Raw genomic sequence first — 27,228 nt, 5'->3', positions numbered from 1 at the left:
AATAACCAAGGTTTCGTCATGAGGGAGGCTCGTATAGAGGCTTTCCACGTCTAAGGACATCAGAAGTTGGGTTTGTGGATCAAATGTTGTCTCTTGCAGTAGTTGTAAGACCGCCTTAGTGTCCTTTAGGTAGGTGTTTGTGGCTTGCACTAAAGGTCGCAGAAAAGCATCCGCGAATTTTGATAGTGGTTCTAGTATCGAGCCAATACCCGATACTATCGGTCTACCTGGGGGTTTCGTTAAGTTTTTATGTATTTTTGGAATACAATAAAAGTATGGAATGCGTGGTTTTTTCTGCTCCAGGAATTCTCCTTCCTTCTTGCTTAACCAATCGTGTGTAAGGCCTTCCTCTATCATCCCTCCGATTCGTGTCCTGAGGTTTTCTGTTGGGTCCTCTTGTAGGACCATATAGTTGCGTCTGTCTGATAGGAGTCTTATACATTCATTGTCGTAGTCCTCAGTCGATTGTAGCATTATAGCTCCCCCCTTGTCTGCCGGTTTAATAACCAAGCTATTGTCTTCGGACAGGGTTTTTAAGGCAATTTGTTCCTCCTTGGTTGTGTTATGAAACGTCCGTGTGGTGGACGTATTCAATTTGTTGACCTCTGTCATTATGGCTTTCTCAAAAGCTAGTAACTCGAGAGGAAGTGCTGAGTCCGGGGGTGTAAAGGTAGATTTTGGTTTCAGACCGGTATCTGTTATTGGGGCTTGTGGTCGTTTGTCTAGAAAGAACGCCTGTAGTTTCAATTTCCGTACAAACTCCTGTATCTCCACGTTTATCTTGAAGATATCTGGTCTCTGTGTTGGTACAAAACCTAAACCTTTATTTAACACCTGTCGTTGTGTTCTTGTCAGTGGTTTGGAAGTTAGATTGACCACTAAGTCCCTCTCTGGTTGCTGGTTGAGGCTTGGTTGGGTAGGGAGCCCGTCATACTCCTGGTCTGCCGTGGGTTCTCTTGGCCTTTCTCCTCCCAAGTTACATTGTTGCCTTTCCGGTTCTTTCCCCGGTTCCCTGGGCGTGACTCTAAAAAAGGTTGTGGACCAAAAAAGCCTCCATTGAAGTCTGGATTCCATTGTGGATAGCCCTGAGCATTAGCAGGGTGGTTGAACTGAAATGGCTGGAAAGGCGCTTGTCCCATGAATTGTGGATATTGAGGTGGATATCCTCTCCACCCTCGTTGTCTCGGGAACTGTTGCCTTCTTTGTCTCCAACCACCTCTATTCTGGCGATTTCCTCTTCCACCGCTGGAATTTGAGCTGTTTGAGCTGGTGTCTGACCCATCACTGTCAGTATCGTTATTTCTGTTCATAGATACATAATCAGCCCTAGTGTATGGGTACGCTCCTTCTGGTGTAAATTTGTCTTTGTCTTTACTCAGTTTGTTGAGTTTGCTCTGCTTCAAGGTGAACTCAAATTCCGTCATTTGTTGATTAAGCTCGTCTAGTCTGGCTTTTAGATCTTCGGTTGATATATATGTCTTTAGTTTTACTTCAATCTTCTCAATTTCGATCTTAAGTTCCTGTGTGATTCTGGTTGCCGTTTTTATAATTAGGACCAACCAGTCCCTGGTGCAATGCCATGAGATCAATGACCACTCCTTTTTGAACTGCATGTCTGTCTGGAAGATGAAGGGTTAGTTTTTAACGATCAGACCAGGGGGGCCCATTTTGTTCCGCAGATACCCCGTCATCAACAGACCATGTAGAGCTGCCTTGATTTGATTGCGTCTTAGTTTCACCAGTTCATTCCAGTCGTTCATACTCGGCCCGGTTTCGGGGTTGCTGAGTCCCTCAAAAGGGTTTGGTCCAGCTAGGATTCTGTCGATTTCGTCCTCGCCAAACGTTAGGTCATGTTCGTCCTCCATATTTCAGTGACCGCTGTGGTCTACAGTTTACCTAGTGTATGTGTTTATGTGTTGTGAAGAGAGTAAGGGTTTTGTACTCCCGCAGCTGCGCGCTGCCTAGACCTTCTCAAAAACACTTGAGGGAGGTAGAGCAAATCGTTGGATTCGTGCTCCACGGGGATAATTACATAAACAAAGTGAATCCAACAAGGAAAGGGGAAAGAGTGATCAATAAATGTTGAAGCACTCAGTGTTTTGAAAAATACCCCTCACACACCAAAAGGCCCCTTGGTGTCATGCTTCATCATCGGGGTCTTCGCACCCCTCTAACGGGATGCGGCGTGCTGCGACCTACGACTACGCGGGAGCACTTATGGTGTTGACTATGTGTGGTGTCAAGTGTGTGGGGTATATTTAGAGTGAGTGGGGGGTGTGTAGTGAAAAATTTTAAAAGTACCTGGCACTAGAGTATAAAAAGAACATTTTTTATTCTGAACTCTGGCTGGTACTGTTAAAAGAAGTGCAGGACGAGGTCTAAGTTGTGTAATGAACTAGACCTCTGGTGTGCGTTGTTGTCGACATGTTTCGGAGACAAGCTCCTTCCTCAGGACGGGGGCACAACCTCCCCTCCCTACTCACGTCTTTGTTACTAAAAATGTGTATTTACAGAAAAGTGAAAATAAATTATAGGCTAAGTGTGCCTACAGTGGTCTGCCACAAGCACAATGACCTGTAGAAAGACAAAAATAGCAACTAATGGTTACCCATGTAGCGGGTAGTTCAAACAGGTGCAGTCACCAGGAACCATACCATTCGCTTATTTTATAAGCCTGTTAAAAGGGACTCAACACATACAACATAAAACACATAGAGTACTAGGGTGTTCTGTAAGATGTATTCCTACTTGTGAAGCTTCTTTGTAGGCTTCATGAGTTAGACAACAAGCGAACGACCTCAAAGAGAAACTCAGACAACGAGAATACCCTGATAAAATCATCAACAAAGCAATGAAGAGGGCAAAGAATAACAACAGAGAGGCTTTACTTGAGGAGAGAACCAAGGAACCCACAGAGAACAAGCGACCAATCTGTGTGACAACATTCAACACCATGTCAAATGAGGTGTCCAAGATTGTAAATAAACATTGGAGAATATTAACATGTGGCAAACTGGACTTTGAGAAACCCATGTTTGCACACCGCAGGGGGCGCAACCTGAGAGACATATTGGTACACACAAGGCCGAGGCCAACAATAGCCCCTCAACCATCGATTGGCGTCCAGGGCCATTTTCCTTGCGGTAATTGCAGTAGCTGCCATCTGACAGAAAAAAGTACGAGACTCATTTTTCGCAATGGCACCACATGGGAACAAAGGAAATTCTCAAACTGTAACTCGAAAAACGTAATCTACCTGATCAAATGCCCGTGTAACCTTGAGTATGTGGGGATGACCACGAGAGCCATAAAAACACGTATGAATGAACACAAAAGCAACGTGCGGTGCAAAAAAAGCACAACTAAAATGGCAACTCATTTTCTGACCCAACAACACTGCGTCAATGATTTGAAATGGACGGTCATAGAACAACTACCCTCAGAGGCTGGCCTTTTCCAGAAGGAACAACGTTGGGTGTTCAGACTGGGGACCCATCTAAATGGGCTTAACGATGATGTACCCTGGAGTCAACTATCTCAATAAGAAAGGATCGCCAACAGTTCTTGTATACAATCTGTTCGATCAATTCATCAATATGACAGTAGGTGAATCAATACACGCGCTCTGCAGAAAAACAGTGATACACACGTATGTTCATCACGCATGCGTGTGGTACAAACACTGACTGCCATCACGCGTGTATGGATGGATGCTGGAACGACAGTGCACATGCGCTGTCCACACTTGATCTATGATGCAGACACTAATCTCAGGCCGTCGCCCGCTCCATCACATACGACAGCCCGGTATGGTCAGGAAGCGGATGCTCCGTACATGGACATGCAATTAGTGGCGGGAAACACCCCCAATTAGCTTGCAGCCACACCTCCGCCAATTAGGATGAAAGGGTATAAGTATCCTTGATCAAATCCTTACTCCACATCAGCAGAGCAGCGTGCGGGGTAAGACGGTGTCCAGAGAGTCCTGTTCTTGTGAGTATGATACTGACCAACCAAGTACATACGACCAGCTGTAATCCTGTAAAAAAGTAAGTGCGATAGAATGAATGATTAAAGCCGCATCATTCTCCACTACAGATAGCCACTGGAGCAACACCCTGACGTCCCGATTTTGCTCATGAAGCCTACAAAGAAGCTTCACAAGTAGGAATACATCTTACAGAACACCCTAGTACTCTGTGTTTTATGTTGTATGTGTTGTGAGTCCCTTTTAACAGGCTTATAAAATAAGCGAATGGTATGGTTCCTGGTGACTGCACCTGTTTGAACTACCCGCTACATGGGTAACCATTAGTTGCTATTTTTGTCTTTCTACAGGTCATTGTGCTTGTAGAAGACCGCTGTAGGCACACTTAGCCTATAATTTATTTTCACTCTTCTGTAAATACACATTTTTAGTAACAAAGACGTGAGTAGGGAGGGAAAGTTGTGCCCCCGTCCTGAGGAAGGAGCTTGTCTCCGAAACATGTCGACAACAACGCACACCAGAGGTCTAGTTCATTACACAACTTAGACCTCGTCCTGCACTTCTTTTAACAGTACCAGCCAGAGTTCAGAATAAAAAAATTTCTTTTTATACTCTAGTGCCAGGTACTTTTTAAATTTTTCACTACACACCCCCCACTCACTCTAAATATACCCCACACACTTGACACCACACATAGTCAACACCATAAGTGCTCCCGCGTAGTCGTAGGTCGCAGCACGCCGCATCCCGTTAGAGGGGTGCGAAGACCCCGATGATGAAGCATGACACCAAGGGGCCTTTTGGTGTGTGAGGGGTATTTTTCAAAACACTGAGTGCTTCAACATTTATTGATCACTCTTTCCCCTTTCCTTGTTGGATTCACTTTGTTTATGTAATTATCCCTGTGGAGCACGAATCCAACGATTTGCTCTACCTCCCTCAAGTGTTTTTGAGAAGTTTTCTACATAGGCAACATTGCAATTCAACATCCAATGGTTTCTAATATACTTTGGAGTCGCGTTAGGTGTATGAAATGGTATATAAATACAATTACATTGCAATAGGATACATTTAAATACAATTAATTTACAATTAACGCCTGTACAAAATAGTTTTGCTGATGATGTTTCATGAATCCAACCCTGTTGGACCTATATTAAACCTCTGCTTCCTAGATGATCTATATCTCATCTTAACAATACACACTGTCCTATTGCTCCCCTTAAAACGTTAAAAACTAAAAAGTGGCTCAAGGGATTCAGCATTGACTTTTATAGCTAGAAATGTTTGCCCTTCTAGTAGAGGACTTCAGATTGTATAAGTATAGGCGATTAGGTTGATAACAAGAAAATGATTGGTGTGGACTACATCACAGATAGGCTTAATCTGGCTCCGCTGATCTACTGGTTAAGGATGTGGCTTAACAAAGAGTTAGCCCTAAATCATTCTATTATGGAGGATGTCCTGAAACTTGAGCACTATAAAAAGATCCCCTGGCTGGATTTCTTGAGGAAGTATTTTTTCCGACTTGGGCGACCAGAACTCTTTGAATTTCCGACATGCATAAGGAACACAGATGTAGTTGCGGTCAAGAGGCAGTTCCTGACCCTGGCAAGATCTATCCGAGAAGAAAAAGAACTCCAGAAGCCCTTGGTGAGGTCTCATTATATACTAACAAGCTCTATTGCCATGGAACCCTACCTTAGTATTGTTACTAGACCTTTTCATAGGTTCCTCTAAGACTAAATTCAGATTTAATTTGATTCACTATCATCTGGGAAATTATCATACTTGGGCTAAACCAGAGTTAGCCCCTCCCTGCTCCTGTGACAACTTCTCAACCCAGGATACCATACACTTTGTTATGTTTTGCCCATTGTTTTTAGTACCCAGAAAGAAATATTTGCTTCCAATCCTAAGAGAGGCTGGCTTCACACAAGTTAGACTAGCACTTCTCTATCTACAGTCCTTGAGCACTACCCGCTTAACATTCTGTATGGGAAGTTTTTTGGCAGAAGCAGCTCGTATTAAAGCCAGACATTTAAATATTGATAGCATCTATTGATTGCATTTCTACAGGTGCCTATATTGACATTTTGTATGGCCACTTACTTTTGTATAAACTCCCCTATTAACTGTTTGTATGGACTGTAATTTTAAAACTTTTGGATATATCTAAAGGTTTTAAAACGTGATTGTAGCTAAATCAATTTTGGTAAATGTACTGTGGCACTTTTTGTATGAAATGTATGTCTTTTTATGATTTGATCCGAAATCGAATAAAAGTATTTTGACTGACTGACTGACTGACTGATTGGCTTATCATGGTATTTAAGGCCAAAAAATGCTGGCACTAGCATTATGTATAGAGAGCAAACATTTTTGTCAGAAATATTTACAACTCGAGTTCTGGTGTGATTCCGCACTCAGTTGTTGGTCACAGAATTTAAATGAGATATATAAAAAAAAGATGATAAACATTTAGTAGTATACCTATTTACAATCCTTCCATTACCACACAGAGAAGAAGAGGTGCAAACATACGCAGGAGGAGGAGGGTACTATAAAGCAGAAAAGGGGGTAAAAGGTGTGAAATTCACAACTTATGTCCCTAAAGAAACAAAAACAGTGAAAGGACATATTCAATATATGTAAAACATTTACTATCTAGGAAGTATTGGAAATGCCACCTGCATTACATGGATGAAGACTATGATGCAGCATTGGGTATTCTACCTATATTTGCGGCTTATTAATGCTATTAACCACGGTAACCTGCTGTGTGTAGCATTTGTGGCTATAGATTAACTTGCTCTGTATACTCTTGCCATCTAGTGTTGGGGTCATACATTTGTATCTTGCTTTTCTTCAAAGAGGTCTTTAGAGTCACAGAGTATTGGGACTCCCCTTTATTGGACAATGCTCTCAGGCACTCTGTTGTTTGATTGTTTTTTCCGCCATTTGGTTTGGATGTATACAAATTGGGCTCTGTGTCTGGCAGCTAACAGCACATTCCACCTGGCCCACCAGATCGCTTGACCGATGTGCCACGGAAGAACTCACAGATCCCTGATCCCCCTTTCTTTTTTCGTTTCTACTTGATGAACACTGAAAAACTTGGCTCCTCTCAGAATCTCACCTCCACAACATCTACCCCCTATCGAATCAGTCCCTCTGACTGACTCTGGAACCACATCTACAAGAATGCCAGGTCAGTGATGGAAAGGATGCAGTTTCCATACTGCCCGCAGTGCCAATCAAGTTTCCCTGGATCAACCACAATAAAATCCACAATTACTGTCTCACGCCTGAGCACGATGGCACTGCGCCAGGCCTACCTCACATGAAGAAGATTTTTCAGTACTGCCAAGAGCATAGGTGAACACATCGAAGAATGCAGAGGCAGGAGTCTAACAACACACCCCACATCTTACGAGAGTATGTAATTGAAGCAGAGGACGAAGCCAGTCGCTGAGAGGCCCAACTGGTCTGCTCCAGTTCAGAGATGGGCACACGCTCCGCATCCAAGGGAGAATAGCAGTAAGACCCTGAAGCTGCACAGTCATAGAAGGCTTCATCCATGTGTATGGTTGGCACCCACACACAACCCATAGCTGCACAGCATCCAAGTGGACTGGCAGAGTACTGCCACAGTGGGGTTCAGTTTGAACCCATAGTCTCAACAAAAGCCTGCCGAGCCATCATGTCCTTTGGGCCATGGTAGGCATGACTGAAACCTTCTGAGCTGACTCAGCTTCCCTCTCCAGCCACAAAGATCATGCTAAAAAGCCTTGGGCCCTTTTGAAAGCAACACCTACACCAATGCTGAAAATGGCCCGGAAGACACCTCCATGGCTAAAATAGCCTTTCCTTTGATGGCACCCTCCATGCCAAAGACTTATTCCAAGCTGACAACTCCATCAATGGCCAGCTCCAAAATTTCACAACAACTTATTTTCTAATGCCTGCAGCAGGAGTTAGATGCTTGCCAGAAATGTCTGTTTATTCACTCACCGATAGGCAATAGCTCCACAAAGCGGTCACTGAATCCTCAGGAGACTCTTCCAAGGAAGAGGAAACTGACTTTTTTGGAGCAAATTGCCTTTGATATATCTTCAAAGCATAAGAGACATAAGGACGGGGGCACTAGCCCCCACCCTGCTCGTCCACCTCCTCCTCTTCCTTCTTCTCCATTTCCTCCTTCTCCATTTCCTCCCACCACCTCATTCCCCACCTCCTTCCGATTCACTAGAGGGATCACCACACTTTTCTTGCAGAGGTCACTGCCAACCTTTTTTTAGTTGATGTGCCCTATGACCCGGATCCCATGGATGACCCGTGGGATGGCTATGATGTTAAGTCTGTCAAGTGATACAGACCCTATCTATATCCAGCCTAATCTTCCTCCCCTGATGATGCTACTACAAACCACACAAGCATACAAATGGCAGCCACATATTATAAATCTGATATTCTTGTTGTCCAGGAAGACAATGGGATCCAAGATCAAGCTCATCCTTCAGTTCTTCCCTGTGCTTAAAGGGACACTCAAGACCACTGCTGAAACTTTCAAAGAATCAATTAAATCACAAGTTATTATGCCTAGGGCCAATACAAAAGTATAAACCCTCATCCAATGATACTCCCTTAGTCTGTAACCATGTACTTCTGCAGTCGCTCGTAGTCCATATAGCACATAAACATGTAAATGCCAGGCTACAGGGGATGCTCCACCTCCTGACAAAGAGAGTACAAAGCTGGTACAGCAGGCATAAATATGGATGTACAATCAGCCACGTATTGATTGAAAGACTGCCAATTCAATTGGCCGGCTCTCCCTATACAACAGGGTGCATCGGGATGATATGGAGGAACTCCTTAAACATCTCCCTGAGGAGTATAGACAGCATGAACAAGAGCTGATAACAGAGGGAAAGACCATGTCTAATGCCACTATCTGCTGTGCCCAAGACGCTACTGTCGGAGAGTTACCACCAGTTTCCTGGTCAGATGTCACAACTGGCCCCATGTCTCTGGCTTTATCCAGAAGTACAGTAGCATCTGCTAAACCTACTGTTCAATTTTGAACATCTCTTCTGACTGCAGTTGGACCAGATGTTTGAAAAGCTTAAAAAAATTTGGACACAGCCAAGGTCATGGGTACCCTTTAGGCATCCACTCCAAGCAGGTCCTTTCAGAGGACCCAGTTCAGAGGAGGCAGTAGGAGCACCTCAATAGAACCGCCCACCTCTGTTCAGAGGCATAAAAAAAAACATACCACCAGCAGTTACCATGGGGCTATTCAGAGGGGCCCACAGAGACATCAATACTAGGGGAATGGGCGAAGGGGGCTAAGCCCAGGAAGATGCCTCCTCAAAGCAGTGACTTCCTTCTTCTACCCTGGATCACACAACATATGTCAGGGAGACTACAGGGATGTCTTCCTCGTTGGGAAGAGGTCCCCCCGACCAATGGGTTAACTCAATCACACAGCACACCTACTACCTGGAGCTCTCCTCAACCCCACCAAATATTCCACCCTACAACACACTCTCTCCCAACAACACTAGCGAATAAATAGTTTGGGTGCTAATTCTCAAAGGGACAATAGAAACAGCGTTACCACTGCATCACGGCAAAGGAGGAGGTTTACTCTCTACACATTATAATCCCCAAAAAGGAGGGATCTCTAAGGCCCATTCTGGACCTCAAATCCCTCAACAAGTTCATCCTTTCAGAAAATTTCCACATGGTTACTTAGCAGGATGTCATCCCGCTGCTGCTGCAGGGCAACTTCATGACTGCACTTGATCTGAAAGATGCCTCCTTCCACATATCCATCCATGCCGCTAATCAACACTACCTACGTTTTATGGCAAGTTGTCAACATTATTAGTTCAAAGCGTTGCCATTCAGTGTCCCAACAGCCCCAGGGTATTCAACATATGCCTAGTGGTTGTAGCCACCCCTTCGCAGAAGGCACAGCATCCATGATGTCTCGTTCACACCCAAGTCACTATAGCCCTCCTCCAAAGTTTGGGGTTCATCATCAATACCATCAAGTCCCAGCTCCTTAAAATCCATCCTTTCTCGGGGCCATTCTCAATTCAGTCACCAGCAAGGCTTAACCCAGCTCAGCAATGGTGCAGGCATTCCAGAAGCTACTGTCTTTTTCAGCCAAATCCTCATCTCACAGTAAGGAGTTATGCGCCTAGACCCCGGTCACAGGCAGAGGAACACTTAGAGAGCCTAGTGGTGCTATAGGCCAGCACCCATCGCTCTCTGCTATTGTAAAACAGTAGCACTCTTTTTCAGGGTCATGGTCTGTAGGTGACTGCCGCCATAGATGCCGTACTGTCACTTTTGGGGCCACATCTTCAACAACTAACAGTTCAGGATATGTGGTCCTCTCAAAAAAGGGGTTCCACATAATCTACTTTGTGCTCCTGGCCATCCAGTTAGCTTGCAAGCCATTTTTTCAGGAGATTCAGCACAAAGTAGCCCTTATAAAGACAGACAACATGACTGCCATGTATTATCTTCAACAGCATGGTGACATACACTAGCCACAGTTGTTAGCACTGGCGCTACGGGCTTTGCATTCAGACCTTCGCCATCAGATACACCTACTGGTGGAGTGCCTTCTGAGAGTACACAATGATTTTGCAGACCTGCTTAGCAAAATGCAGCAACAAATCCATCAGTGGTAAGGCACCCCGCAAGTCCTACTCCTTTACTTCTGCATTGGGGGGATTCCCAAGGTTGACCTCTTTTCCACCAACCTGAATGCAAAACTCCAAAGCTTTGCCTCCAGGCCCCCACACCCACAGTCCATGGGCAGTGCTCTATGGATGAATTGGTCGGAGATCTTTGCCTACGCTTTTCCCCTTCTCCTAATCCTTTTGTATGTGGTCCAGAAGCTTTAGCAAACATCCCTTACTCTCATACTGGTGGCCCCCGTGTGGGACAGACTATCCTGGTTCTCAACTCTCATCAAGATGTCAATTGTCTGACAGGAGAAGCTTCCCAACAGCCTGGACTGTTTCTCTCAGAAGCAATGCACAATCAGGCATGCCAGCTCCAGACAGTTCAATCTAGCAATGTGGTGCCTGAAGTTCTAGAATATTTGGCTTGTCTCATTCTCCCTCAAGAGTACATGTATATTCTCAAAGAAGCATGCAGACCTGCACTGGCTCCCCGTCAGCAAGAGGATCACGTTCAGACTCCTCACCCACGCACACAAGGCTCTCCACGGCATGGGCCCCAAGTACCTCAACAGCCACCTCGCTTTCTACACACCCACTCACCAGCTCCGATCCGCCAGCCTCGCCCTCGCCACCGTCACACATATTTGCAGATCCACCGCCGAAGGAAGATCCTTCTCCTACCTGGCGGCCAAGACATGGAACTCCCGCCCCACCCACCTACGGCTGACCCAGGACCATCTCTCCTTCAGGAAACAACTCAAGACCTGGCTGTTCGAGCAGTAGCGACTCCCCCTCCCCCCAGCGCCTTGAGGCCCGAGCGGGTGAGTAGCGCGCTCTACAAATTCCATGATTGATTGATTGATTGATTGACTGTGCCGAGCCTGTTACACGGCCAAGTGGAAAATGTTTGGCCATTACTGCATTTCCAAGCACCTAGACTAATTTAAACCTACAGTTCAAGATATCTGCTCCCTTCTCCACGTGCAAAACATAGGTCTAGCTTACATCTCTATATGCCTCACCTGGCTGCCTATATGCAGAACAGGAAACACTCTTTTTTTAATTCAAGATGCTTGTCATTAAACCTTTCATGGAAAGACTCAAACAGGTTCTAAAACCCAGGTTACCCACTGCCACAGTCTGGATCATTATTGTTGCCCTTACCTGACTCATAGGTCATCTTTTGACTCATAGTTAAACCTATTGAACCTCTACATTCATGCCCTTTACAATTTCTCTCCTGGAAGGTCGCTATCCTTGCCACATTTATGATATATTAGCAAGCTGCAGGCCCTCACTTGAGCACAACCTTTCTTCCATGTCCAGAACGACAAGCTTGTCCTTCGATCTAACCCTAAGTTCCTTCCCAATGTAGTATCCTCCTTCCAGCTCAACCAGACTATTGACCTCACTATCTTTTTCCTCTCAACCAGATTCAGAAGCAGTGAGGGCCCTTGACATCAAGCGTGCTCCTATGTAGTACATTAATAGGACCAAACCCATTTGAAAAACACAGCAACTTTTTGTTGCTTTTAAGAACCTTTGCAAAGAGCATGCTCTACTAAAGGTGGGCAAAGTCAGGTGGATTGTCAAATGTATCCAACCCCGCTGCATTAGGACTAAAAGAAGTTTCCCTAAACTGCACAGGCCACATTCTACACAGGGGAAAAAAGGGGCACTATGGCTTGCATTGGAAATATGCCCATAACTGACATTAGTAAATCAGCTACATTTTCCACTCGCACATGTTTACCAAGCACTGCTGTGTGGATGTCTTAAATCATACCTAAGTGTGAGGAATGCTGCACATTACATAAATAAAGGAGGTAACCAATGGCAATTTATTTTCTCAGGCCAGCTACGATGCCTTTCTTCCCAATCTGCGTGCATTCTCCATGGCTTTTTATAGTAGACCATGAGATCCTCCTTAGCATAGTTTCCAAAAGCATGGAAAATAGGCAAGTCTATTTTGAGCTAGGTCTCTTTCTTTCTTAAAGCAAGTATTGAGTGAGGATGTGCAATCATGTCTAGCCTTTCTGGTTTGAATAAATTGACTGGCCCCAGAGTCCAGAATTTCCCTTAAGTTCTCTTCGTCACTTACACAACAGTAAACCCCATCACCCCACCACCATAGCATTAATACAAAGTAAACCTCAAAGGTGGACTTTACTTGATAAGAAGCAAATAATGTAAGATGCTGGAAATGCATAAATCCAATAAATCACAAACTATACAGCACTTTCCTTCAAGGACTCCTCTTAAAAGATTTGATATAACTGACCATTCTATCAATATGGCTTCATTTTACCTTGAACCTGCCAGTTAACTATTGTTGTACTTTCGTAATTAGAAAAGTAACACTCTTATGGATGTTCAAGATAATAGTCTAAGTATGTAATGGCCATGGCTGAAGTAAAGTTGATCGCATAATGTCACACTTCCCAGGAGACCTCGTCCATTTCGGTAAACATATGTTCCTCTTTTGGTGCTGGTTCTCCCAAGCTGTTGACCGGCTTCCAGTGAAATTGGTAGTGTATAAGCCTTCTTTATTGCTGGTATGACTGCACACTAGGTGAGTGATCTCCAGCCATTGGCAATTAACTAAGCTGATTTGGTTTTCCGTGTAGACTTGGTGACCTATGGCGGTCTTATCTTGTCTAATCAGATCCTTTAATTTATTACAAGATCAAGATCATTTTTATTTTGTCAGCTATTGGATTTGTCATACTGTGGTACAAAAAGCAATGTGAAACGTAATTTCAAATATTCATGGTGCCTTATATTCTAAAGACTGCTTCAAGGCTCTAGCTGTTCATGAACAGTGAGTGGGCTGAGCAATGGCTCCCACTCTTGGACTTGAAATAATAATGGTTACTGTAAAAATGCAAGGTTTCAGCATCTTGTGGCATTGTCTGTGGTTTTCCCAACTGTCTGCTTATTGGATGTCAGGAGTGGGAGGGCATGCATTGAAAAGTTCCAGCCCACAGATCAAGTACCTGGGCACCATGCAAGCTAAATTTCATGCTGTGATTACAAAATCTTATACATGAGATAATTAAAAATAGCCAAAACAATTTCTGGATTACATTTTTGAGAATACAGCTCTTCGTCTTTCCTGCCCTGTTTCCAGGTTGTGATGAGGATAGTCCAGCTCTTGCCAGATGGCCACAGAATGAAGAAGGAAGTAGACATGGCCCTCGACACCGTGAGCGAGACCATGACTCCAATGCACTACCACCTACGGGAGATCATCATATGCACCTACAGGCAGGTAAGATCCAATGAGCATCTGCCTTTTGAAAAGCTGAGTGGTGATTCTTACGCCTCTAAATACCACCTCCTGTTGAAATTTTCTCTAAGGCATATCCCATCAAATATAACAACGTTGCATGTTCACATCTAATGTTCTTTTTATTTCTAATGTATGTAATGCGAAAGAAGCCTTGCCCTCTACTGGAAGTTTATTTAATCTACTCTTTTTTCATTAATTAGCTGTGTTAACAACCTGACATAAACTTGCTAGTTGAAAACAGAACCACTAGTTGCAATCACATGTAACCTAAAGAGGACTGTGGTGATCGTATTGATGAAAGTGGCAGAAAGCTGCGCCTTTATAAAATCACCAAGTAGGTGTACCTTATTATTTACAATATAATGGCGTTCACGTCAACCCTGTCCTTTTCAAGACTCGGGCCCAGATTACGATCTTGGCTGATGGAATACTCCGTCGCAAACGTGACAAATATCCCATCCACCGTATTACAAGTTCCATTATATCCTATGGAACTTGTTATACAGCAGACGGGATATCCGTCATGTTTGTGACGGAGTATCATATCTTCCAAGATCATAATCAGGCCCTTAATATCAATCTCAATTTGATGGGAGTGTTTCACTGGGTGTAGAACTGTGAAATCCATGAGAAATCCTACTCTTAAACTGAACATACTTGAATTTATGGCACCCGTAAACCTGGAGTAAATGTTGGCAATAGTTTACTTTAGTTGTACTGAAGCATTTTTGCAGTGCTTTTCAACCCCAAATGAGGCCTGAAAATGTCTTCTGGGTGGTTACGTACTTACTCAGTTTGTTATGCATACTTAGTAGTGTGGTCATATTTTATTTCTTTTACAGAGCAGCACTGTAGGAACTATTTTGAGGTTGATCATGGTGTTCAGCTGTGAGCTCTGGTGAAAAAGCAATGAACTAGTGTCTTTGCTTAAACATGGCTTGAAAGAGAGTTGTATTTGCAAAAAAGATTGCTTATCTTAGCATTTCTTATGTCGACTATATAAGAAGCTATCATTCTGATTGTAGTCAGTGAGTAGCTGTGAATTTGTAACTTATTTGAAAGTGAGGATTTGATGAGAGTGTTAAGATCCAGTCCTCTAACAGTAAATGTAGGAATGGCAGTGGGCAGCCTAATGAGAGTAGCCACGTTCTGTCCAAGTTTCCAATATTTTGGTGGATCACTCCGGTGCTGGCAAATATACTGGAAGTCCATGGTTGCACTAGAAAGTATCTCCATGACAGTTGCAGCGGAAACTGTATTTTACCTTAACTTCTGGTAGAAATTCTCTTGTTGAAAGTTAGAGTGAGTAAGCTATTCGAAGCGGCTGTTAAGATAATTTACCTCATTCTTTTGTAAAAAGCAGTGTAAGAGTTGTTGTTCTGATTGCCTAGGGAATAGAGTTCCAAATTCTTGGAGCTTCAGTAGCGAGAATTTTCTATTTCATGAATATCTGGATGTCTAGTGTGAGCACTTCTTTCTTTCTTGAGTTTTTGTTTTTACTTAGGGCGTTTAATATCTGTGTAAATGTATGTCAAACACATGTGGTGCAGGGGTTTCTATGTAGAACAAACCGTACTAATGGAGCCGGCTTTCTGCAATTTTATCAATGATGATTATGAAGATTTCAGAGGTGATAAAAGTAAGGAGTGGGTTTGTACTATTACTAGAGTCAGTGAGTTTTGAAATTCTTTCCCACAAGAAACAATCAATGTGTAAATATCTAATGTGTGGCAGAAGAGAAACAGAACAGAAACATTTTTTAATACTACTTAACTAAATGACAGGGATCATCTCAGATGATTAGGTACACGTAGTGTGCATCGGAAGAGTGAACTGAGACAGTAGCGTAGCCAGTTAGTCATAGGTCCTAGTGCAAGGAAGAATGATTCCACCTGGCTGCTGTTTGTATGATAAAATACAGCAATAATAAGAGTTGGGTGGATTCTGGTGCCACTGCACCTTCTGCACCAATGGGAACTATGCCCCTGAACTGAGAGAATATTAGACAAGAAGGACTCTGTAGGAAGTTGCTAGTTGACAGTTTAGGGACAGCCAAGATGTGATATTATTACAGAGAACCAATGACAGATGAAAGGTTGTAACAGAGAAGAAGTCCGTGGAATGGGAGATGGCCCTTGAGGTAAAGAAAGATTGCAAAACAGAGAAAATGATCAGCATTGTCTGGCACATATGATGGGTTAAATCCAGCCTAGTTTTTTAGGCTAACCACTGACATTCTAAATGTTTTGCTTTTTAATTCATTGTGTGTAAATGTACCTAAAGTTGCCACCATGAAATGCAGACTTGGATTTGACCCTCATGGACCCATGTTGGACACTAGGGAGGTTGCAGAATTGGACATAATCCTATAAATTTGAATTAAAAAAATTGAATGCACAACATCAATGCAACCGAGTCTAATGTAAACACAGATAATAAGATGGAAAAAGGATTTTAAACAACACTTCAATCTGTCTTAGTTTTACAGCCAATAGCTCTTCCATGCTTGAACTTGTAGGTAGTGGTGGCCACCTCACTCCAGTTCCTTGAGGACATTGTCTCCAGTCCTGACCTTATTTACCTGGAAATCGTTGAATCATGTGTTAGTCGAATCTGTTCAATAGAATCAAAACAAGACTACAACAATCCGAATGCATGAGGCTATCACACGAAATTGCAGGAAGCGGGCCCACTGAACACTCATGGAGTGTAGGTCCGCAAGCTTCGGTGCAAACGGTGCTCAGGGCTTGGGCCACAAGTAGCCTAATGCACAACTTCGGGAAAGCTTGGGAAGTCAATGCACTAGCAAGTGTGCTGGATGTCCAGGAGTTCCGGTCCCACGTCTCTCGTGATGGCTACAGGTCTCAGCTTTGCTGGGGACTCGTGTTGGCCTCAGAGATGTCTGGAAGTCCGTGTCCTGTGTCGCAGATTCTTCGGGAGCCTCGAAAATGCAGACCGGCAAGATCCTACTTTGGTGCCTGTTTGAACAGGGGAGTTACTCCTTGACCCCAAGGGAGATTTCTTCAGTCTTCTAGTCGAAATAGAATGTCGAAGGTCCAAGAAATATGTTGTTGAGTTTCGTCCAGGGTAATCTATAGTCCTAGGGGCAGGGTTCCTATACTTATACTAAGTTTAGGGGATGGACTAACTCTAAGGTCCCACCTATGGGAGGATCTGGGAAGGAGGTGGTTACCACCTTCCTCTTTGTCCAGTTTTATGCCAGAGCTGGGGCTGAGTGCCCCAGCAACCGGTTTGAACTGGGAAATGCACAGGGACACCTTGTGTGCCCAGGCACTGTCTGAAAAGCATTCACTGAATGCACCCACACTGCCCCAATAAACTAAAGCCTGTCTGGAGAGGTGGTTACAACTCCCTGGACAGGAAACATATTGTCCCGGCCTCCCCTGCCAGCAGCATCCATTTTGTGATGCTGGGGTAAGTAAAGGTGTACATGTCTTCTACCTCTAGAAGGGTGGAATTCTACCGCCCCGGACTGGCGAGGGGGTAGGATTCCAAAGTGTTTAACACCAAACACAACATGTTTTGATGCAGCCATTCCAAAGTTAGCATCGACTGCGAGGTTATAATGCACTTAAGGGTATATGGTATGGCTGTATCCCAGAACAGCTATAAGGAAGGGATTCCGAAAGCTGCAGAGGGGCTCAGCTCATGCTAGGGCACCATCTGACACAAAACCAAGCACTCTGCCTCCAGGATTGTCAAGGCCTGCCATAGCAGTGACTTATAGATTTATATTTGTCTGTTTTAAAAGGTAGATATAGGTATACTATATCTAAGTAAGGGGTACAAGTACCACCCTACCCAGGCTGCAGTAGCAGACCTGTAGTGTTGTTTTGGAAGGCTTCCCAGGGGTGGCATAATAGATGCTTCAGCACCTGGTAGGCCTCTGGGGTACGTAACTATGCCCTTGGTACCTAAGGTATCATATATTAGGGACTCACAAGGATAACCCAGTAACCAATTTGGAGTGTACCTAGTGTACATGCAATCAGTTTAGAGAGGAAGCAGTTAGGCTGGGGTCCTTGTTAGCAGGGCCCCAACCAGACTGAAGTCGAAAAATCAGTGAAACACAGCAAAAAGTGGAGGTAGCCATAGTAAGCAGATCCTACTCTCCTACACATGATAAGTACCATTTACACACTGCAAACCAAACATGTGCTACAAAACTCCAGGACAAATCAATACTGATAGCTATTTCTTTCATTTGAGGGGGAGATGCGAATGCTGGAAATATAACCACTACAGCCAAGGCAACTAGAGGCTAGAATGGCCAAAAAAAGCTATGTCTCAGGGAAAAAAAACTTGTATTGTTTCAAAGCAGTTGGAGAAAGACCCAGGCACAGTAGAGAATGGGGTCTGACCATAACAAGCATCATGAGTTATGGCCTGTATTGTGTGCGTTTTTTACCTTAACTGCTGAGTTTTATTGGTCTTGTGCATTTGTCAAAACCATAACTCAGTTTTTGTCAACGTTTTTTTTTTGTGAACGTGTGCATGAAAAGTGAGGATAAATAATGGTGAAGTCTGCATTATGGTATCAGCTAGGGGTGTGCAAAGTGTCCCTTCCCTCCTACAAAGCCAGAACCTTGTCGGTTGGTTGTTATGGTGTTAAAATGTCAAAAGTAGACAGATGTCAGGACCTAAAATAGCAGATCTTTGCAATACTTTGTACCACTGCCCATTCACCTTCGTGGTCCACCCATCCTTGTTTATGGCCTTCCCAAAGCAAGAATCCTAGATCTGGGGCTGGCACACATCCTGAAATAGCAGGTGCACATAATATATGATAGTGAAGAAAAAAGAGACTCGGCGAAATAAAATATTTGCCTAAGATCACACTATTTAGTCAATCAGGGATTTTTTCCTTGTTTTCCTGTTTCACTGTGTGCAATTCAGCATACTATATGCCTATCTATTACATTTTTTTTTTACATCAAAAGACACTACTATATATTTAGCAGACGCCACATGCAAACTGGGATCGTTTTGGTCTCAAAGCTGAGCCAGAGCCAGGCAGGTTGCTCGACCTTTTAGTGAGTCAACATAAATGAGAGATTTATGAGGCTTTGTTATATAGCACGTTTGAGTTAAGGTGACCAACCGTCTGCAAATTTCACGGACCGTCCATAAAACGGACCTCAAGTCCGTTGTCTGTGAGGATCCATTTTACGGACGCCTTTTGTCCGTAATTTTAGTCCTTTCAGGGATCAGAGCGTCACCCTGCGAAAGGCCTCAGCTCCCTTACTGTGATGGGGCCGCTGCACTCCTGTCAGCACAAGAGCAGCCCCACCCCGCCCATTGTCATTCTGTATGGGGCTGATTGCCACATACAGAATTACAATGGGTCAGTCTGGACTGGCACAGCATGTGGTGGCCTCCTCCAGCCTCTGTCCAGAGCAGGGCATTCTGTCAAATGGAAGTGTAAAAACGCCCATGCTGCTGCTAGGTGAGAATTCAGTTCACCAAATGAAGGGGTGAAAGAAGTTCAAAGGAAAGGATTATAGTTCTTTCAGTCTCTCTTCATTTTAGAACTCTCGCATTTTCAGTGTTATATTCAAAGAAGCCATGGTGCTGCTTTTTTATTTCATGCAACTAACAACCATTGAAGAAGCCAATAGTTCTAGCTTGTTGCAGTTGTAACGTTACTTGTTCTAGGTGTAACGTTACTTGTATTATATAACTGGATGCAATGACGGAAGCAACAAAGATACCAGTAAAGCGGCACATTATGCTAAGCACAGATTTTTAGCTTAGGGGTTTTGAGCCACGCCCTTAATTACATCGAACACCCCCTTTGGAGAGACCCCCATAGTTTTTTTGATTCCACTTAAAGCTCTAGAAACAACACCATGTCACAGTCGCCTCACGTCCAGGCACTGTGCGTCATGCATGGCTCATACCTTCCACTTTTTCAGATTGCCTATGTGCAGGGGCATAGTGAACCCTCCGCCACCCCACCCCTTGCTTTAGGAACTACAGCGAGGGTGGAGTTCTTGATGGGTCTCTTCTGTCTGCAACTCTGCAGACAAAGGCTCAGCTCATAATTAATGTGAAAAGGTGAGTGATTAAGTACATGATGGGATGGGTGGATGGATGGTTGGATGGATGAGCGAAATGATGGATGGATAAGTGAAAGGTTGGATGATGGGTGAGTGAATGGGTGGATGGATGAGTGAAATGATGGATGGATTGATGAATTGATAAGTGAAAGGGTGAATGGATGGACGGATGGGTAAAAGGGTGGTATGGTGGTCGTAAGGCTGGATGAGTGAGTGAAAGGGTGGGTAGATGGATAAAAGAATGGATAGATGAGTGAAGGAGTGAAAGGATGGATGGATACAATAACGGATGGATGAGTGAAAGGTTGGATGAGTGATAGGTTCACTGGATGGAATCATGAGTGGATGAGTAGTTTGATGGATAGGTGGAAGGATGGATGGCTAAGTGAAAGGGGGATGGAGAGAGAAAGGAAGGATGGGTGAATGGATGTCTGAACGGGTGGAAGGATGAGTGATTGGGTGGATGAATGAGTAAGTAAAAGGATGGCTGGATAGGTAAATGGATGAGTGAATGGATGGATGGATGGGTGGAAGAGTGGATGGATGAGTGTACAGATGGATAGGGTGAAAGGATGGATGGATGGATAATGGATGGATGAGTACAAGGGGGATAGAGGGATGGATGAGTGAAATCATGGATGGAAGGATACGTGATGGATAGGTTTGTAAATGGTTGAATATGGACATGGATGGGCACACAGATGGAAGGACAGAATGAATGGTGAAAGACTGAATGATGGATGAAAGTATGATTACACATTGTAAACCCCATTATCTTAAGCAACATTTCCTACACATTGAGTTTCACATTTATATGAGTCATTGTCTCTATATTATATGTCCGACACTCTTCCCTACATACTTGGGATGAGTAGCACTATTAAAGAAATTAAATACACTATGTGAAGAGGAGGGGCACCATTTGAGGGTGGTAGCAAGGCCATACTGGCCGGACCGGGCTTCTGGCGTTTCCTCTGGGAGCTGGAAAGGTGGGGTGGGGGGGTTTTGTTACCACAAAATGACCTGCACATTTGCTTAAAGCTGCGCGAATACTGAAATACCATGAAGTGCACAATTTTCTCAACCTAATATAAACTTATTTTCACTTGTACTTAAGTGGTTGTCTATTTACTTACTTAGAGTGCAACCTCCTCTAATGTGTTTGTAAAACGTACCTTTTGTCCTGAATTTTGACCTCCTGTCCTGAATTTTTGTCCTGAATTTTGACCCTTTGTCCTCAATTTTTACACTCACTGTCCTGAATTCGCACCCATGCCAGTTGGTCACCCTAGTTAGAGTGTCACTGTGCGATACGTTGTAGGTGCACGTTACAGATATTTGAATGTAAGGTAATATGCAATTAACCGTGTTGATTAGGATCCTTTCCTCTTATTTTTTTCATAGCGATTTTAGTAATATATAATCAGTTCATGTGTATGCTTCTGTACACAGATTTTCTTGAGAGTTCCGTACAACAGTGGCGTTACGTTTTTAGTAATTGCTGCTCTTCCTTAACATGCCACTAGAGGGCAAGAGCGCCTTTCATTTCCAAGTAATGAAAGTCCACTGCGGATCTTGCTAAAAAGTAAAATATGAAACAATGATTTCTTTTCGCTTTGTACTATCCTGGGAAATGCTGGAAGGAGAATCAGCCCAACTCGGCTTTTTAGGAGAAAAGAAAGTGTTCACTTTTATCCAAATGTTTATCTTCCTTTTGAATTATGTTATATATGTTTGTGTAAAATGCTTATGTCACTATAACGCCACATCATGTGGAAGAGAATATCTTATCGGTGCAGGCTCCATCTTCAGGCGTTGCAGATTTAAAGTACGACAGGCTCTAATTAAGTACTTTCAGGGTGTAGTAAAGGAGTAGTAACATTTGACGGGGATACGGCTGGTAATATTTGGTAGACGAGACGAGAGGTCTTTGCACACATCTGGATTAGCATCCTTGCAAAATGGTGCTGAATGATGGAGAGGGAAACCAGCAATGGCAAAGCTCATTTGGTCTCGCGTTTTAGAAAGCCAAGTTAATTACTTTTCTAATAGTGTTTTTGATTGGTAGAGATATATATATAATATATATATATAGAAAGAAAAATAAATATTATGTGACATGATATTATGTCTGTGCGTTGTGACGTCTCGATGTATGAGCACAAGTCGGGCGTCTTTGAAATCACTTTCAGAGGGCGGGGGTGTAAATTGATACTTGTATAGCGCACTAGTCACCCGCAAGGGTCTCAAGGCGCTTGTACGAATACCGCTGTGGAACCTATCCTGGCTTTCCCTGTGAGGCGTCCACTCCTGGACACCCCCAAGGTGGAGGCCAGGCATCCTTAGCGTTGTGGGGGCCGTTGTGGAGATTAAGCAAGCTATTGCCCAGAGTTGCAGAGTGGGACTCCATGATTGGAATAGGCACCGAGGCGAAAATTATCAGGTCAGGGGAATTTTGAGCCCAATACCTGCCAAGGCAGGGAATTGAACCCTGGTCCCGGACCAGACCTCTGGATCATGGTCTGCCGCTCTAACCATTGAGCCACACTTCTCCACAATTCAATCATGGCTGTCATTGTGTGCATGCATTTTGTATCAAATTCTTTTTATTAGAATGTTCTTTGAAAGTGAAACAGAAAGCATGACGTATGCAACATTAGTCAAGTAAAGAACAACAAAAAAAAGCAGCCCAGAGTTACATACCGCACTTGGAGGTTACAGCTTCTTCACTAGGTCTGTAGCGAATAAGCTTTTAAAGATCAGCACAATCACAACATGTTGCAATCAGTCCATTGCTTATGAAAATCAACCAACTCTCTTAATAGAGTAACCTGAAAAGGAAACCTAAACATAACAAAAACAGGCATTTACAATGCAATGGTCTCGGCAGCATTAAAGGTAGAGCTATTGGCATTGCTCATTATTTTTTTTTTAAAATCATAAATAAATGGCATTGTCATTTACATTGCCAATAGCTTCATCACGTGCATATGCAAAACCTATTGCATTAGCACCCACACACACAGTAAGTAGTAGAGTGAGAAGTAGATAGTGAGTAGGAGAGAGTTATTAGTAAAGAGTATTAGAGAGCGCAACAGAGCTATGTGAATAATAACAGCTGTGAGCCCGTGCCTGAGGTGCATCATCTGAGCTGTGTGAATAATAACAGCTGTGAGCCGGTGCCCGTGGTGCATCATCAGAGCTGTGTGAATAACTGCGTCAGCCCCGTGCCTGAGGTGCATCATCAGAGCTGTGTGAATAACTGCGTCAGCCCCGTGCCCGAGGTGCATCATCAGAGCTGTGTGAAAAACTGCGTCAGCCCAGTGACCGAGGTGCATCATCAGAGCTGTGTGAATAACTGCATCAGCCCCGTGCCCGAGGTGCCTCATCAGAGCTGTATGAATAACTGCATCAGCCCCGTGCCTGTTTAAAATTCTCTCTAGTTGTTAAAACTAGAGCAAATAACAGCAGCTGTGCAAATAATAACAAATAATAACTCGGAGGTTTTGCGTTTACTCTTTTGCAAAGATTAGGAGGAATGGAATTAAGCTGCTGTAGAATTTGTTTTGCCTTTAAACTCGGGCTCCTGACAAAGAAACAAAGACAGTCTGCAAGCCTTCTGTCAGGTTTGGCTTCGCAGGATTCAGCTGCAGTAGAATAAAGGACCATCTCCTGACATCACCAAGTACCCTGACATGGGGTTCCCCCCCAGGGTCTTCGAGTTATCAAGCGAGGGACACCAGGTAGGGGAGGGGTCAGCAGGGACAAAGCGCCAAGAAACCGCGTGGTAGAAGGGCGCTATACAAATATTTTTAAATTCAAATTCAATTCAAATTCAAAGGCTCTGAAAAGACATAAACACAAAAATAAGATACTTGTATACCAACAGGCGTTAGCAACAGCTTTCTGGCGATAGCGGCCGGTTTTCCTGTCGCCTTGCATGCAAGCGATAATTATCGCTAATGGCATGCAAGGTAGGCGTTCCCAACTACAAGCGACTGAAAACAGTCGCTAACACAACTTCCCCCTATTAGCAACGCAGGCGAAGGGATGAAAAAAGTTGCGCTAATCATGATTATCGCTGGAATTTAACACCTGCCAAAAACATGACTTACCTGTTTCTTCAATGGGCGGTAGATTGTCAGGCTAAGTCCACCATGGCATTAACCCTTTGGGTGTGGCCGCGATTCTGTGCCTGTGCGGCAGAATCGCGAGTGGGCGGGTTCATGACGGCCCCCAGCCGTCATCAGCACACGAGCACCGTAATGCATGACGGCTGGGGGCCGTCATCAGCACCGAAAGGGTTAATGAGTGAATATTGCTGGATTGCCAGCGATATTCATGCATTTAGCTGCTTTCGCTGGATATTTTATTGCATTGGAGGTAAACGTTGCTAATAGCGTGTTATCTCTGCAATAATATCCAGCGGTAGGTGGCGATTAAATAAAACGCGATAAGCACGTTTTGCGATAATTACCGCAAGTTGTTGCTAATATCCCCCTAAGTCTTAGACAACAAACAGGCGAGACATAAAAAGAAAGCTCAAGAACCAACTGGAAGTGATTGCGCTCTCACTCCAATGAGAGAGCATTGAAGCCACCCTCCTCTTCCAGGGGTGGAGAGATACTAATAGGCAACATAGAACCTCTTAAGCTGACCTGGCTGTAAGAGGAGGAGTGGAGCACTCTACAGCAAAGCACCCCTATCATGAGGAGTAGTACATTGTACAGTAAGGTGCGCAGTGTTGAATAAAGACTGGACAGAAACCAAGATGTGATGAGGAGGGTTTGTAAATGCAATTCGGACAATACTAGACAGCACATTTTACACTGCCAGTCTTTACAGTTTAAAGTGAGAATTGTGCACTATCTTGTCATGCAGTAAAAACAGTATTAAAACTCCAGTGTTCTGGTTCTACGATCCACAAGGACCAGGGGAGAGACTGGGAAGCCAGGGGGTAAGTAGCCCTAAACAAGAACACTAGTAGTTTCCTAACTCTTGCAGGCCCAAGAGAGTGGAGCGAGAGCTACCTATACTCCTTGCCTAGGAGAGCACTGAGAAACCATTATTTTCTCCTGCTTTGGAGGGAGAAGTGAGGTCCATACTCCTGTCTTATACCTAGGAGAATGTATTAGGAATGTATCAGGATCTATCCATCAGTCTTGTTTTTAAGAGACTCCCATTTTGGAGACTGAGCTGGAAGTCATCTTATGCTTTCAATCCTAGGTGATTCTGAAGACACTATTGTGGATGAACTCATTTTGACCACCTCACAGTCACAGATCTACAAAGGCCTTGAGCTGAGCAGGGGTCACATGACTGGTGGGGGTGTCCTGCACTGCAGGGACTGTAATACCCTACATTATACGCTCAAGGAATTTATGACTTATGTTAAGAAAGGCAATGATAATGGTGAGTGAAGTTATAGCAAAGAAGTCCAGTGCCTCTTAAAGGCCAGTAGAGCTGCAGCAGTGCCACATTTCCCAATATTTCCTGGTATGTTTTTTCCCTTTTTATTCTAGTTTTTTTTCATATATCTATTGCAAACTGTTTTTTGTATTTACAAATGATAGGACGTTTCGATAGTAGTACGTGCAAAGAAGTCTGCATAATTTTCCATCAGAGTTTGTAGGAAATTGTTTGTCTTGGCCGCCGTTTGAATAGATTATAAATTGATTGTGAAATATGCTTTTTTTCTGTGCTTTATTTAGCAAACTTTGTTATTGTGGAAACTCCTCCATAAAATGGTTATTACAGGAACTTTAGCACAAAATGATTTGTGCAGAAATGCAAACTTTAAATCGGCTTTATCTGCTTTGTTCATCACAATTCTGCTGACAGTAGGAGGTGCTGTGGCTTGGTCTAAGCTCCAACCTGTAAAGCAGGGCTCCTTGAGCAGTAGCACGCTCTGGCATTTTATAGAAACACTGTTGGACAGCTTCAGAGCAGAATTATATCTATCTATCTATCTATATATATATATACGCACACCTGTATGTGTGTGTATATATATAAAAACCTTAGAAACCTTAGAAATTCACTGAAAAAAAACATAGGTTTTAGGGGTGTTATAGTTAGCTGGACATTTCACTTGTACAAAACCATTGAAATGCCTCCGTTATAGTTAGTTCTACTAACTACAACTCGCGCGCCCGCAATGCACTGCTCATGATGTCACACATTACATAATTCATGACATGGTCAGTGACATCACTGATGACATCTCAAATGACATCACTGATACCCTGTGTCGAGTGCGTTTCACCGGAGCGGCAACCTCTTTTTTCAAATATATATATATATATATCTCTCTCTCTATATATTACCTACTGGCGGTCGCCAGTAGGTAGTTATAGTTAGGATTTTTTTCAATGTTAAATCTCAAAATTCTATTTGGAATAACTTTGGCGCCGGTTGACAAATCTGCCTGAAAATTTCCTCAAAATTGCCTCGTCGAGCTCCGGTCCTTCCCTGAAAGTTTGGGGGGGATGCGTCAAGCGGGGGCCGAGATAAAAGGGGGTCCCAAAACGCGTTTTCCCCATGTTAATTTCCATCGGGTGGTCGACCTCACTTTTAGCCCGAACGGCTGAATGGATTCACACCAAACTTGGCAAAATTGTAGGGACTGGTAGCCCGATGTGCCTTTGCTATGTCTCAAGATATGTGCTCCAGTGGATTTTGAGTAATTTAGGTTAAAAAAAATATATATATCTATAGGCGCGCCCCGGTACGCTCACCGGGGAGCGCACCGGGCGTGCTACGCGACTTGCGTACGGAAAGCTGATTGGCTCACGGGTGTCTGTAAACATTCGAAACAGTCCGGAGCGGCCGCCATCTTGTGTCTCGGTAGGATCGAGACACAAGAGGTGGCATAAAAAAAGGGGGAAATGACTATAAGGGGGCAGGGTACACCCCCCCTGACCTAGGTTTGATGTGGGGGCTAAAATAGGGTCCCACGGGGCATTTATAAAAAAAAAAATAATCGATTTGCACGGGGGGAGCGCCCGGTACGCGCACCGGAGAGCGCACCGGGGAGCGAAGCATGGGGAAAATCCAGGGCCTTATTTATGAAGGCCTTGCGACAGTTTTGCGCCGCCAATGCATCACTTTTTGTGACGCACCAGCGGTGTAAAAAATGCGCCTCGTTGCGCTATATTTAAA

General features: G+C 43.8%; 1 protein-coding gene across 2 annotated transcripts in view; it reads left to right on the top strand.

Annotated features, from left to right (window-relative positions):
* The window catches only part of PALD1 (phosphatase domain containing paladin 1), a 1,202,673-nt gene that overhangs the window by 854,570 nt on the left and 320,875 nt on the right, over nt 1-27,228 (top strand). For both annotated transcript variants that reach the window (XM_086922256.1, XM_086922257.1), the window contains exon 18: nt 13,826-13,966. In XM_086922256.1, the coding sequence (XP_086778382.1) occupies nt 13,826-13,966 (141 nt within the window). The remainder of the gene's footprint in view (nt 1-13,825; nt 13,967-27,228) is intronic.

This window comes from Lissotriton vulgaris, chromosome 5, assembly GCF_964263255.1.
Source record: "Lissotriton vulgaris chromosome 5, aLisVul1.2, whole genome shotgun sequence".
NCBI lineage: Eukaryota > Metazoa > Chordata > Amphibia > Caudata > Salamandridae > Lissotriton > Lissotriton vulgaris.
This window is presented reverse-complemented; position numbering and strand designations above follow the sequence as displayed.